Here is a 15,314-nt window from a genome sequence, read left to right as displayed (position 1 = left end):
TATTTTTTGTGACTTGTAACTCTTCATGTAAGGGTGGTAATTTTTCCCAGGGGTTGAAATCCAAGACACAGGGGTTCTGATCCTGGTGCTCATCCCCAAATTCCTGCTGGGAGCAGCCCCATGAAGCAAATTAAAAGTGTGGCTTGGCCTGTGTGGAGTTGCAAGGAGGGGATTCAGGAGCACAAGGGATGGGTTTGGTACCAAGGTTCTGTTTGAGATGTTTTGGAAAGGAGAAGCTGCAGGTTCCACACCCCCAAAGGTGTGCAGAGACCTCCACAGCATCAAAAAAAAATCCTGGTTTTGTTGCTGCCCTCTTCCCATCCCATGTTGTTGTTCTTTATAGAAAATATAGAAAAATAGAAATATAGAAAAAATTTATTTCTTTATAGAAATGCAGAAAAATTTAGAGTTTTCTCCCCCAAATTCTCCTGAGGGCCCAGCTCCTTTCAGCAGGGAAGATTGGGTTGAATTCCAGAGATGAGGAGAATGGTTTTTGATTTATAATAATTTTACCACAGAAAAAGAGTTTGGGAACCAACTCTTCTGGCAAAACTGAATTGAATTTGGTGGGTAGTGTAACTGTTTTTTAGAAAGCAGGGATATTTTCAAATTGAAAATATTTCTGAAAGACATTTCATTTAGAAATCAGAACTTTGGGCCTTCCATTTCAAGTGAACATTTCTCCTTTTAAAACTGAGGGAAGTATAAAATGAGGAAACATTAAAAAGGAGTGAAAGAGCAAGAACAAAGTGAAATCTTTCATGTTAAGGGAAGAATCTGGGGTTGATTTGAATGGGTTTTCATTTTTTTAATTAGATGATTTAAAGATTTCTTTTTCTGTGTGTTTCTCCTGATTTTTCCCATGTGGGGAGTAAATTAAGAGACTCATCAGTTGTACAGTTTGTTTTTTTTTTACTCTACCCACGGCCAAAGCTGCCTTCCTTAGGAAAGCAGCAAATGGAGCCTTTGGAACCCTCCCACCATGGCATATATTGAGTTAGAATTTCATTACTGCAATGAATTTACTGCTCTGGATCCTACACAAAAGCTGCCACTGTGGCTCGTGCTGCTCTGCACCCCCATGGTGGCATTTCAGCAGAGAAGCTCGAGGTTTTTTGGGGACAGGAGTGTCCTGCTCTCAGTCTGTCATGCTGGGAAGTTTTTCCGTCTCTTCCCTGGGAGTGGAGGAATTCCCACCCAGTGGAGAGGTGGCAGCCAGACCCTCCCCTGCTGCAGGTTTTAAAGATAATTCACTAAAATATCATCCTTGTTGTCTTCAGGATGGTGGATTTCCAGGGAACTAGTTGTTTTTTTTAAGATAACTTGTGTTTTGCAGTCAGTACTGAAAATAGATCTCTTAAAAAAAGAAACAACTTGCATTCTGTACTCTGGGCTCTGGAGTTTTGTGTGGCAGCAAAAATTTTCAGGGGAAAGGTAACTTCTTGTAAACTTTTATACAAATAGTTGGGGAAAAGAGCATAATTTTCCTATTAGGAGTTGTTTCCCTAAGTGGTTTTTTTTGTTTGTTTTGTTTTGTTTTGTTTTAACTGAGGAGTGTTATTTCATCATTGAAATACAACTGTAATGGTGGCAGAGCTTTCAAGTTGCTTTTGGAAGGTCAAGGCTGGTCAAAGTCAGGAGGGGGAAACACTCTGGAGGTGCTGAAAGGTGCAGGTTTGAATGGATTTGGGGAAGAAATTTTTTATCATCAGGGTGGGCAGGGCTGGCACAGGGTGCCCAGAGCAGCTGTGGCTGCCCCTGGATCCCTGGAATGTTCAGTTCCAGGCTGGACACTAGGGATGGGATACCCTGGGACAGTGGGAGGTGTCCCTGCCATGGCAGGGTGGCTCTGGGTGGGATTTAAGGTCCTTGCAGCCCAAAGCAGAGGAGGTTCAGTGTGCTCTGGGTTACCAGAGGTGCTGCTCTGCAGCTCACAGTGAGGCTCTAACAGCACCAAACCCAGCTGCCAGCCTCTGTGCATGCCAGAAAAGGAGGAAAAGAAATTCAAATTTGCCTGCTCACTGTAGATAACCCAGCACTGTCAGCTTCTCTGTGCTCCTGGAAGTTGTCAGGGCAGGCTGACTTCTGTGTTCCACTCCTGTATCAGTGTTTATTTTCTCCTCTGTTAGCATTTCAGTGCCACTGGAGTTGTTTGCCATCCTTGCTGCAGCAGAAAAGGTTAATTGAAGGTGCAGGATCCATTCCTGGTGCATGCTCTGTGCTCTCTGTGTTTCACTGCTCTCCACAAACGTTTGTTCCAGGGCTGAGTCCCCCTTGATGGATCGACCTTCCCATGGAAACATGTTCAGCTAATGCAATTACAGCTCTTGCTTCTGTTTCCTTGCCTGATGGAGCTCCCAGTGACACATTTCCTTGCTGGATTTTTGTTCTCCCTGCTGTCCCTGCCTCAGGTGAATTCCTGGCAAAGGCACCAGGTGGATTCTTGATTCAGGACCTGCAGTTGCATTTGATCCTTGAGGGTTTCCTCCAACTCAGAATATTCCCTGACCCTGATTTATCAATTTAGACTGCACAACTTCTTCTTCTGCACCTTTTAGGAATTCTAACTGCTGGTTCTGCCTGGCACTTGTTCCCTGTGCCAGCTGAACCCCGTGGTGAGGCAGGTGAGGTCCCCAGCAGGACACAGGCACCAGTGTTCTCCCAGTTCCTCCCAGTTCCTCCCAGTTTCTCCCTCCACCCCCTCAGCTGTGTGTTTTGGGATTCTCTCCCATTGACCTGATTGTATTTTTAATCTGGCTGCTCATAAATTTTACATTTGCTCACCCTCCACAGGGCTAAGATTTATATCCTGAGCAAACAGCAATGCCAACAATTATTTTTTTTTTTCCTGGCAGAAGTACAGTAAACAGATTACCTTAACCAGCTAATTTAAAAAGAAATTGCCTTTTTGTTCATAAAACCAGCATCAAGGAGATGCTTATTTATTATTGATGTTTAATTCATGGTAAGTTTAGATGCTGTTTCAGCCCAATCTTCTTTTGTTGGTATTGGTGACCCCAAGGCTGCTCATCCCTGGGTTTGAACTCCTTGGGCTCTGTTTCCCTGTATTGACTGTGATGAGTCAATGCAGCATCTTGAGATCACCCTTCCCAACAAAGTATTTAACCTGAAAAACAGAAAACATGAAAAATAACTGCTGGTTGGGGTGATCCAAATATAAATGTGTTCAGTGGGGCTGGGGGTGACAGCCCTGGGGAGGGCTGAGGAGCTGCCCCACCACTGGGGGTGTTTATTTGCCAGGATTTGGACACAAAACACGAGATTTGTCCCTGGTTTTCTAGCCAGATCCACACTGGGAAATATCCAAGCTCCAAACCAGCTCAGTGTGAGGCAGCAGGGATGCAGGTGCTGACTCAGCATCACCTGTGCTGCTCCAGCATCTCCCATCCTCTCCTGCTCTGGCAAGCCCAGGAAAGGAGGAGAAAATTGCAGCTCAAATGTTTTCCAACAGTGTCAGCACAGCAGCATCTGCATCAGCAGACAGACAGACTTCTCAGTCACTAATTACAGCTCTGTGCAGCGTTTTCTGAGAGATTCAGCAGAACCCATTTAATTGGCTGGGCTCCTTTTCACATTAAATCCTTCTCAAACCCAAGTCCCACTAGGAACTTGTGAGGCTCCTTAATTTTGCAGTGAAAGGAGTCTCCCTCTTATCAGCAGGCCTGTGTTTTATTTGGGCAAAACCCACTTTATGCCACTGTAAAACAGCCTCAGTTATAAATCAGATGATGCTCCTCATTATGGCCAGAGGTCTAAAAAGGAAATTTGTACAAGTGAAAATCAGGCAGTTTTATGTCTCTTCAGTTTAGGTCCCAAGTCACAAATAATTTGCTGAAAATTTGAATAAAGTGAGTTTCTGGACTGATAAAATACAAAAAAAAAATTCCTGTAAATAGGACAACTGTGTTATTGTATTATTGCTATATTATTATTAATTTTCTTTTACATCACTCACTAGAAAACCCTGTTGTCACCTTTTGCACAGGTAAAAGCACAGGGAGGAGTAACTCTGAGTTTTGAATTCTTTGCTGCCCAGGGGAAGTTTTGCACCCAGAACTTCCTGCACAGAGCACAGACCACTTCTCATCAGCTTTTCCTTTTTCAAGGGACTGCTGGAACCCTGCCTACAGAGAAATCCAACTTTTGGAGATTCAGAACAAGCCCCATATTATTATCATTGTTGCTTGGAGAAACATCTCTCCAGCAGGAGAAGCAAAAATACAAATAGGGTGGAACACAAATAGGAATGAAATGTGAAGGCTCTCACAGGACACCCCAAACCCTCCCTTACACCCCTGCAGTTCAGTGTCAGCATGGAAAATAATAAATAAATAACAAACCCATGAGGATGGGTGTGCCTGAAACACCCACAGCCCAACAAAAACTGGGGAGAAAATCCTGTAATGGTGCAGAACAGCTCGTGGAACAGAGGAAATGAGAGCAAGGGACAACTGAAAGTGTTTCCATCAGCTGGGTTAACTCCTCCAGATCTCCTCTGTTTCTTTTCCTCTGAGTGCCAAGCAGAACTGCCAGCCTGGTCAGTGGGCTCAGCCTTGCAGAGTTTCCAAAGACCCAGCCCAAAGGAGATTCTTTAGGTACAAGGCTCCAGCAGATTGGTTTGGTCACCTTTAATGTTTATGGATTTCAAACAGTCCTGAATTGGCAGCAGAGGTCAGCAGGAAGGAAAGGAAAAGAGGAAAAGTGGTAACCTGAGGTGTGGTTTCACATCCCTGTGATCTTTGGGAAGGGAACAAAGTCAGGGTCTGAGGAGCTGTGTCCCCATGCAGGGCAGGATGATGTGTGCATTTATCTGCACAAGCCCTCCACACTGCCTGCACTCTTTATCTCCAATCACTCATCTATTTTTCCCATCTGGTTGTTGTTTTTTTGTTGTTGTTGTTGGTTTTTTTGCTTCTTACACTTGGCTTTCTGGTCTTTAGACTGCTCTGATCCTGGGCTCAGTCTCAATCTCCTTAGAATAGAGATGGTAATGGACAAGTCATTCAGCCTTTCATCTGCCATTAATGATGAATTACACAGCCTGCACCAGGTCATCAGCTGCTAGAAATTGGCTTAGGAGCACTGAAATCAATACTCAGCAGCCGAGAATTGGATTCTGGATATGTATTAGCACCTCATTTGCTTGAGTCTTTTTGCTTGTTTTGAACTCCCAGAGTCCTACAGGTTTGTTTCTCATATTTCTCCCTCTCTTCTGGGGGCTTGTTACTCATTTCTGAGGTGATGCATCATCACCTGCCACATCATTTCATTTTCAAATATCTTTTAGGACATGATTTCCAGTTCCTATTTTTGCCTTTTAATTTATTACAGTGAAGGACAGGCTGCCCCTGGACTTTTTTGTCTTAGAGAAGTAAGAATATATTTGGGCATATTTTCCTTTTCACCTGATTTTAACTGTCCCACTTTGTGTTGGTGAAGACTGAAAGGTGATCAAAGGTAAACAGAGTTTTTTCCTCAGTGTTTCCATCACTTTTCTTCTGTCCCCCTGAGTCCAAACTCCAGACAGCTCTCATCTCCTAGGAGGGGAAATTTTTCTTTAAAGCAATCCTTGTGGAAGAGTCGTGCTTCTATCTCTAAGCTTTTTTCTTTCACTTTATAGATTTAGCATATGAATTTTGCTTGCAACTCAGATGAATTCTTAATCAGCTTCCAGATTTTTCCTCCAGGATGTTTCCAAGGCCAGTAATATCTCAAATACTCCGAGCAGGGCCAAAATATTCCCTGTAAAATAATTTCTCTTTGTTCAATGCTGCTGAAACAATCCAAAGGACTTTTTTTCTGCACCAGTCACAAATTAAATCTTGTCATTATCTCCTAAGAACGTGGCTACACCAGAAAATGTTGTAGAGAGGAGCTGGTTTCATCCCCTTATTTGAATTATTTTAATTATCCTGCCTGAAATCTCGTGTCGTGCTACCTTGCTCTGATCCCCAGTGGGCGCCTGTCAAATTCCATTAGGTTGTGGCCACTCTCCTTTGGTGGCTCACACATATTTGCAGCGTGAGCCAACCCCTGGGTATTCCCCAAGATGAAGCCAGGAGCTCCTCTCTGCACTGAACTGTTGAGAGGAGAGCTTGACCTAATTAGAGAAATCTCCCAAAGAGCAGCAGAGAACTGAACAAACCGCTCAGAGCTTTTCACTGAGATCATTCTTTGACCTGTGCTGCTCCTTCTGGAGTTGTCTGCACCATAAATGGCTTTGGAATTGAAAATTTAGGGCACTAGAATTAAAATTGGAAGTGGGTTAGGGTGGGGTGGAGGCCGTGGCTCGTGGGTGCTGCACCCAAGGGTGATGTGAATTTAATTTGGGGGTGGCAGCTTCCAGCACTGCCCATTTCAATCTCAGCACTCAGGGCAGGAGTTGGGATGAACAACCCCCAAATACCCCAAAAAATGCCTTTTGGAGAGAATTTCCTTATGTAGGGAAAATTGTTATTTCCATTATTTGATAAATGAGGATGAATTCTGAATTTTCTGTCCTCTCCATATGAGTTCATCTTTGTTTTTCCATAGCCCACACTTAAATTATAGAGCACTGCTTACCATTCATGGCTTTTCTTGATTTGCAGATTAATTCCAGTTGTTTTGTCTGGGTTTAGTTTTTTTTTTTTTTTTAAATTTTGTTTTCATGTGGGAAATCTGTAAAACAGCACAGAAAAAATAAAAAAGGCAAATGGATGTGTGTGGGTTTTATAGAGCTCCTTTCATGGGATTGTAAAATTCCCTTCAAAATGATGAGCTGGATGCTGTTGGAATAGTAAATATGTAAATTCATGAGCAATTTGCAAATGTCCTTGAGCCACTGAACCCCTTGCATTGCTCAGCTCGATGGAATTGTTCAAGTTCTTACTCCAGATGACAGAACTGACTTTCATCCTCCTGCATTTAAAGGTTTTCCTTTTCCTCTCTCTCTTTAGATACAGACAATAAATAAGCTTAAAATATTACAGGGGCAAGAGGGGCAGCCAGAAAAATAAACACCACTCACTTCTCCTTTTACTTCATTCATTGCCACAATGCTTCAGTTCACCTTTTGATGGGTTTTTTGGGTTTTTGTGGGGTGTTTTTTGGTTTTTTGTTGTTGTTGTTTTGTTTTGTTTTGGGGTTTTTTTTTTGGTAGGGTTTTTTTTGTTCGTTTGGGGTTTTTTTGGTTTTTTTTTTGTTTGGTTTTTGGGTTTTTTTTGAAGTCCCTTGGAGCTGAGGTGCTGTGGAAAACTCTCCACTCCACCTCTTGCCTTGTAGGCACGTTCAGGGTGCCAGGGGTGGGGTTAAACACAACCTGAGCTCTCTGAATTTGTGTTTCCAGCATCCCATCATCACAGACATGCCCCTGTGCAGGGTATAATCACATCAATTTTCCATTCTGATGGGGTATTTTAAAATTTATCATTTTCAAGCCCATCTCTGCCCCCCTGTTCCTCTCCAAAGGAGACTGAGTAAAGTTGTTATCTGCATTTGAGGAATCTTAATTTTTCCTTTTATCTGATTAGCACTGGGAAAAGTATTAATCAGGTTCTTGGAGACCTCTGCTGGTAATACCATCCTGCTGAAGGAAGATGCTCTTATGTCAAAATAGGGCAAATACCCATTAAAAAAATCAGAAGCTGTGTTGTTTAGTGGGACTTTCTGAAAAGTATTATTGATATAATACATTAATATGCTATTAGTAATAAGAATGTAAATCGATAGTATTAGTATATTGCAGATATTTCTGGACAAAAGGTAACTCTTAAGAAAGTTTGAGGTTTTGTGTGGTCTTCAAAACCATGTGTCAAGTTTTAGTGGAATTTGGTGGAATCTGGCTAAACTTAAACTCTATTAAATAAAATAAAAGCAATAAACTGATAAAATTACAGTGAAACAGTTAAAAATACAATCCCACAAGTAGCTGAAAACTGCCAGTGCTAGTTTTCACCAAACTTCTACCAAAATGTGTCTCCAGTATCTGCTTGTGGCCTTCCTAGGATTATTCAGTGTCATTAGTACAATTACTGGTCCAAAGATTTTTCATTCCTGTGGCAAGACATGGAGATCTGGCCATAATCGAGACAAGATGAGCCTGGACCTGAAGCAGTGCCTGTAACCATGCAGAGTTACTGGAATATCCTCAAGTTCAGTGTAGAACTAGTTCTAAATTACAAGTTTTGAAGACAGAAGCTAAATTTTAGAGCCTTGAAGGCCCAAGTTGTAGAGACCCAGAGGAACAAAATCTCGATTTGAAGGGACCAGGTGTGCAACTACTGCTTTGTTTTATGTAGGATGAGCAGAGTTTCTGAAAATACTAGTTTTTCTTTAAGGATTTTTACTAAAATAAAATAGAAGCATTCTGATTTTGCCTATGCCACCTCCAGAAAGCATCACTGGACTCAAGGAAGAGCAGCAATCTCTAGCAGTGCTTATGATGCATTTTTGGGACTACCTAGAAACAGAGGGCAGGCAGAATTAAGGGAATAAAAAAGCTGTTTTATTTATTGAAGGGCCTTCAGGTACATTTAGGGGCAGACAAAGCTCCCCAGGGGCTGCACACAAAAGAAGGATGATGGGTCATGGGATTTCACACTTTTATAAGTTTGGTCCATTTGCATTTTGGGGGTTAATCCTCCAGTTACAGCTCCAGGTAATGAAGTCATTTATCCCAAGTTTGCTCCCCCAAATTCACTTTTGTTTCCATCTCTGGGGACCCTGAAGGCAGTGAGGTGTCCTTGATTCCCAGCCTTGAGAGGAATTGTTGTGTCTGACAGAATGGGAAAGCAGCACCAGCACTGAATGTGAAGTTTGGAGTGACACACTAAAGAGCTGCAGGATTACAAATAGCATGAAAAATATAAAAGTTAAAACCTACGTATCAAGTCCCTTGTTCTGCCAAGGGAAGGAGCAGCCATTTGGCAGCACAGAGTTTCTCCCAAGGCTTCCCTCCCTGCTCTCCTTGCAGCCCAGCCCAGCTGGACCCAGCGGATCAGCGATGTGCGCGCGGCCATCGAGGAGCGCGTGTCCTGGGAGTGCCGCGCCAGTGGCCGCCCCAAACCCTCCTACCGCTGGCTCAAGGACTGGGGAGCCCCTGCTGCCACAGGTAGGCACTGCTGGAACCCCCTGGGGACAGGCAGCTGGGGGTGCTCTGCCTGCTCTCTGGCTGGTTTTGCTGGTGCTGGGAATGGGGAGGATGGAGGCGCAGCTGAAATCGCGGCATAGGCGGGATGGGATGGTTTGGGTTGGAAGGGACCTTCGAGGTCATCTGTGTAACAGTGGTGGGAGGTTTTTGGTACCACTTCATTAGGGGTTTGTCTGGAGTCTCTTCTACCTTCACTCAGAGCCAGGATTAACAAATTCACGAAGGAAACAGATTTCTCATGTTCAGGCTTTGTTGTTTATTAAATCTTATCTAAGTACAGAAAGTTCAGCAGCACTTCAGGCTACCAGTCTAGAAGCTGAGCCACAATGGAGACAGATTCAGCTGCTCCAAGGTCTCTCAAAGCCAAACAGTCCTGGAGGGTCATCACCCAGCTCACAGTCCCACCTTGTCATCACAAACTTCAGCCAAGTCACCAGAGCTTTGCTCTCACAGTAAGCCAGCACTTTTTCCCCTTCACTTACTGTGAAAGAACATGGCAGCCCCGAATTTGATCAAACCCTGATAAAAATTGCACAAACATTAAATTTCTGCCCTGAGGCCAAGTAGAAAACCAATAGCTCTTTATTTTAAAATTTTATATATTTTTTAAATGTCAAACTCCTGGGGAGGGAGGGAACATTTTGCTGTATTTATTAGAATTGATAACTTGAGCTCCATATCCTCAGGCTGACAAATGATAGCCTGGTCTTTCACTCCACACACTGATTCTGGTTGCTTCATGCTGGTCACTGGCAGATGGTCTTGTTCTTAAATCACGTTAGTGGCTGATATGAAGTAAAGCATCATTAAATTATTAGCATTTGCATTGTTTTCAGTCAACTGCAGAAGATAGTTAAGTGTTTCTGTCTGTGCTGGCTGAGATGGCAGCCAGTCTTACCACTCAAAATGGCCTCAAGCTGTGCCAGGGGAGGGTCAGCTTGGACATCAGGAGGAATTTCTCCATGGAAAGGGATGAATTTCTCCATCAGAACTGCCCAGGGCAGGTGTGGAGTCCCCATCCCTGGAGGTGCCCAAGGAACACCTGTATGTGCTGTAGTTCAGTTGCTATGATGGTGTTTGGGCAAAGGTTGGACACTAATCCTGGAGGTCTTTTCCAGCCTTAAAGCCTCTGTGATTCCATGGAAATACCCTTGCTTTAAATGGTTCTGAGCATGGGGCTGGCCTGTGATGTGCCACTGCGGAACAGAAGTGCATTTCTTGCTTCAAGCTTATCTCCTTGAAAGGGATATTAATCTAAATGCTTTGGGTATTAAATCAATGAGGGGTCAAAGGAAAGTCCTCTCATTTAAATTGCATTTACCAACTCCTATATTGGTTTTAGCCATTTAGTCTCTAGCCTGACATCAATTTGGCTGGCAGACAAATAAATTGGGGTGTTACTGTATGGGGTTCTGGAGAGGTGAAAGGCTCAGTAACATGGTACTCTCCTACAAGAGCAAGAAAGAGCATTTCTTCAAAGAAATCCTGGGTTTTAATAGTATACATGGTGCAAAACAATTTAGAAAAAGTTCATTGGGCAGAGGAGCAACACTGTTTTAGAAACACCCTCCATGACTAAAGTCAGGTATGCTGTAGGTGTGTCATCTTTGTTTTGGGTTCCTGTCCTTGAGAAGGCAGACAGCAAGGTTTGTTCAGCCTGGGAAAAGTCCTGGCTGGATTTTCCTAGACCTCAGACAGTTGTGTAACTATAGTTGTGCCCTACATTGGGACATGCAAATTCTCCTCGTTACCGCTACGTTGTTTTGTCCACCTTGCTGTAAAACCCAGCGCGACACCGTCGAGGCGCGCGCTCCAAGGAGCCACCTCCTTGTTCACTGTGGAGTTTGCTGTGCTGTTCCCCCAGGGCAGGGTGCAGCTGGAGCAGGGCTCTCTCAGCATTGCCAACGTGAGCCTGTCGGACGCGGGGATGTACCAGTGCGTGGCGGAGAACAGGCACGGCGTCATCTTCGCCAGCGCGGAGCTCAGCGTCATCGGTGAGTGCGTCCTCCCAGACTGCCACAGCCCTGGGGGTTTACACCTCTCCCCTGGGGGTTTGGCTCAGGCTCTTCTGCCTTCACTCAGAGCCAGGATTAACAAAAACGGATTTCTTGTGTTTGGGCTTGGTTGTTTGTTAAATGTTCTCTAAAGTACAGAGAGTTCAGCAGCACTTCCAGCCACCAGCTAAAAGTGACCAAATCCAGATCCAGCTGCTCCAAGGTCTCTTAAAGCCAAACAGTTCAATAGAGAATTAACACCTGTATTATTGATACTTTTAACCCAATAACTAAATTCCTGTAACTCTCAGTGTGACACTGATTGACCAACCAGAAATTACTGCCTGAAACATGAAGAAGAAGGAAGACAAGCACCCAAAGAGACACCACTCAAATTCCCCATCCTGTCCCATACCTATCACTGTATTATAAAAACCTCAAATTTAAAACCTTCACCATGTGAAATCACACACTTCTTTTTAACCACACCCATGATTTTAACTCCATCACACAAATTTGGAGCTTTCTCCAAGGCCTCAGGTCACAAGCAGTGTTCTGCAGGGGGTCAGTGCCTGACAGCACAGAAAACTCAAAAACCCCCAGGTTTCTGGGATGCCACACAAAACCTCAGCAAACTCTGCCCAGCTGCAGCATCTGAAGCAGGAGATCTTTGAGGATTTGTTTTTAAGGAAGGTGGGAATTGGAAATTTGAGGCAGTGGAGAGCAGAGAACAGATGGTTTTTCCTTCATCCCATATTCCTCCAGGAGCTGGCAGGTGCATCCTCTCTCCTGCTGGTTAAAGATATTTTTGGAGAAACCTGAGCACTGCCATTCAGAGCACCCAGGACCATAAATGCCCAGTCCTGGCTGCAGAGGTGACTCTGCTCAGGATTGTGACAAACCTTGTCTGAGACCTTTCAGCAATCTAACAGCAACCAGAATGCTCCAGGGAAAAGCAGCTTCTACCCCCCAGTGCTGTGCACAGCTGCTCTGCTCCTCCCAGATACAACCAGATGTGAACCCAAGTGGGGAAATACCTGAGGGGAGGGAGCAGAGATGAGCCAGGATCTTCTCAGAGGTGCCAGTGCTGGGACAGGAGGTGATGACCACAAAATGAAACCTTGGAATAAGAAAATAAAGAAAAAAAAAAGAAAAAAAATGCTCAATATTTTTATATTATATTAATTATATTTAAATATTAGGAATATTTATTAAATAAATATAAATATAAAATATTTAAATATTTATGAATTATATTTAAAATATTTTATATTGAGGTGCCAGGCTGCACCTCAATCCCAAACCATGTTCTTGGATGAGCAGCAGCCCTGGGCAGCATAGGGATGTCATTTCAAAGGGTTAAACACAATTCCTGATTCCAAAATAACACTTTAGTTGCTCTCAAACCAAATATTCAGTAGCAGCATTCCCTGATTTATCCTGAAGAACGAAGCATGAGGTTTTTTATAGCTGTGGGATTTTCAATTATTGGTCATTTTTTATCATCAGTGATAGATGCCTGCATAGAAAAAAAAATTCATTTGAAGGATTGTCTGTGTTGCTGTTGGAGAAAGGTGCAATAATGCTCAATAAATTCGACTTCACAATGCTGAGATTTATTGGACATGAAAGAAATCGAAATAAACCCACTGATGCTTTTCTTGTCTATTTAAAACCTGGTAGAAATGGACTTTTGGGAAGAAGGGAGATGTTTTTAGATGTTTTTAATCTTTGTTGGTGGGGCCTCCCAGGATGTCCCTGTGCCCAGCAGCTCCTCGTGTCCACACAAAAAAAACCAAAAATAAACCTGATTTTGGAGAGTCTGGTCAGAGAAACCTACCAGGGAATATTTCTTTGGCCAACTTCTCACTTGGGTTGTGCAGCTCTGTTTCTGTCTGTCACAGGAAAAGCACCCAAATGCTGTCCTGCAGACAAATCCCTGTGCATCTGTGATTTAACTTGGCACATTTTGAAAGGAAAGCAGCAGGTTTGCCTGTTCACTGGAGTTTCAAAGCAAGGCAACATTCTGAGCCCTCCCTGGGAAATGTGAGCTTTTAACCAGATCTGAGTGTTAAAATGGTTGTTTTAAAAGGTCCTGAAGTTAAGCAATTGCTACTGGTGGTGTTTAATCATCTCAAGTGAGACTTACAGCAAAATTAAGTGAAAGAGAGAAATGGAAAATTACAGAGCGAGCTTTTCTCAGAGTGATTCTTCTCAATTATTGTTGCCAATTATCTTGCCTGGAGTCTTTAAATAAAAGCAGGATCCAGTGGAACTGGACATTGTAAAATATGTGTTTCAAGATGCAGTCTTGTCTTACAGAATTTTCAGGCCAAATGTTTAAAAAAAATAAAAATAAAAAATTAAATGTGGTGCTAGAGTGGGGGGAAAAGGTCATTAACATCCCCACTTGACAAACAAAAGGTGTGAATAAATTAAATTCTTTACCCCTGAAGAGGCACAGGGAAGTTGTGGCAGTGCTGAGAAATGAGCCCAGAGTTTCTCAATGTCAAATGATGACGTTTTGAACATCACAGAATAAAACCACAGTGAGCAACTCCTGTGTCTCACACAGGAACAGGAAAATACAGCAAATGACTCACAAAGAACCAGTGTGAATGGTTTATTACAGAGATGGGAGTTACAGGATTATTCAAAAAATCTCTTTTGCTTATAAATTTGAGACAATCATCTGAGAGATTTGTTTCAGGAGTGATAATATATTAATAAAAATATAAATAATAATGCATTTGGTTCTGAGTGCACGGGTGGGAAGTGTCCTCAGGATGTCCCCTTTAATTCTGGAGTGTTTTATAAAGCCAGGGCTGGTTTCAGGGCTGTTTTACAGTCTGTAATACCCTACCTGTGTTTCTGAGTGCCAAAATGAAGGCATTGCCTGTGATTAGATGTGCAAAACAAAACAGCTCAGAGGTCACTGAACTCTGATTCAGGAACTTGGAGCACTAGTGGATCATAAAGCCCATCCCCTTTTCAGTGTGGCACTGGGCTTTGTTCACCTCTCTGGCAGCAGGAACAATATCCAAAAGAACTGAGGCAGGTGAGGCAGAAATAGGAATTTGCTGGGGTTTGTCCCCCAGGTGCTGCAGCTGAGCTTTGGATCCCATCCTGGGGCATCCAGGTGATGCAGAGCAGGGAGATCTCAGCTCTGATCTCACAGGGGCAGCAAAGAGGGAGCCAAGGACAATGCTGGGAGATGGAGGGGCCAGGGAGGGAGCAGGAGGGATCCAGGGATGCAGGGATGGAGCAGGAGGGATGCAGGAGTCCAGGGAGGAAACAGGAGGGATCCAGGGATGCAGGGATGGAGCAGGAGGGATGCAGGGATGCAGGGATGGAGCAGGAGGGATGCAGGGATGGAGCAGGAGGGATGGAGCAGGAGGGATGCAGGGATGGAGCAGGAGGGATGTAGGGATGCAGGGATGGAGCAGGAGGGATGCAGGGATGCAGGGATGGAGCAGGAGGGATTCAAGGATGGAGCAGGAGGGATGCAGGGATGCAGGGATGGAGCAGGAGGGATGCAGGGATGCAGGGATGGAGCAGGAGGGATGCAGGGATGGAGCAGGAGGGATGCAGGGATGCAGGGATGGAGCAGGAGGGATGCAGGATGGAGCAGGAGGGATGCAGGGATGCAGGGATGGAGCAGGAGGGATTCAGAGATGGAGCAGGAGGGTTGCAGGGATGCAGGGATGGAGCAGGAGGGATGCAGGGATGCAGGGATGGAGCAGGAGGGATGCAGGGATGCAGGGATGGAGCAGGAGGGATGCAGGGATGCAGGGATGGAGCAGGAGGGATGCAGGGATGGAGCAGGAGGGATGCAGGGATAGAAGGAAGACTCCAGGGAGCAGCAGGGAGGATGAGGATGAGGAGAGCAGACATTGCTGCCACTGCTCTGACAGAAATCCAAGCTCCTGTCAGCACGAGCTGTTCCTAAACCCCTTCAGCTGCCTCACCTTTTGCTCTGAGCTTTCTACATTAAAAGAATGAATTGTCCTGTTTGATATCAATGGAACTGCTGCTTGCCTTGGGGGATTTCGGTGCCAGAGCTGCCTCAGAGCCCAGCAAAGGGACCATTAGAAAGCCCTGGAGGCAGGAATCAGAAGCCAAGGCATCCCTGGGCTGCAGAGAGGCTGCAGGGCTTTGGAGTCACCTCA

The 15,314-nt window shown here is 44.3% G+C and overlaps 1 protein-coding gene across 1 annotated transcript in view; it reads left to right on the top strand.

Annotated features, from left to right (window-relative positions):
- Nucleotides 1–15,314, top strand: part of CNTN4 (contactin 4) — a 271,602-nt gene that overhangs the window by 208,546 nt on the left and 47,742 nt on the right. Inside the window, 3 exon segments of the mRNA XM_033071468.1 lie at nucleotides 8,975–9,090; nucleotides 9,092–9,112; nucleotides 11,016–11,145. Of these exon segments, the coding sequence (XP_032927359.1) occupies nucleotides 8,975–9,090; nucleotides 9,092–9,112; nucleotides 11,016–11,145 (267 nt within the window).

Source organism: Catharus ustulatus, chromosome 13 (genome assembly GCF_009819885.2).
Source record: "Catharus ustulatus isolate bCatUst1 chromosome 13, bCatUst1.pri.v2, whole genome shotgun sequence".
In the NCBI taxonomy this organism is placed as follows: domain Eukaryota; kingdom Metazoa; phylum Chordata; class Aves; order Passeriformes; family Turdidae; genus Catharus; species Catharus ustulatus.
This window is presented reverse-complemented; position numbering and strand designations above follow the sequence as displayed.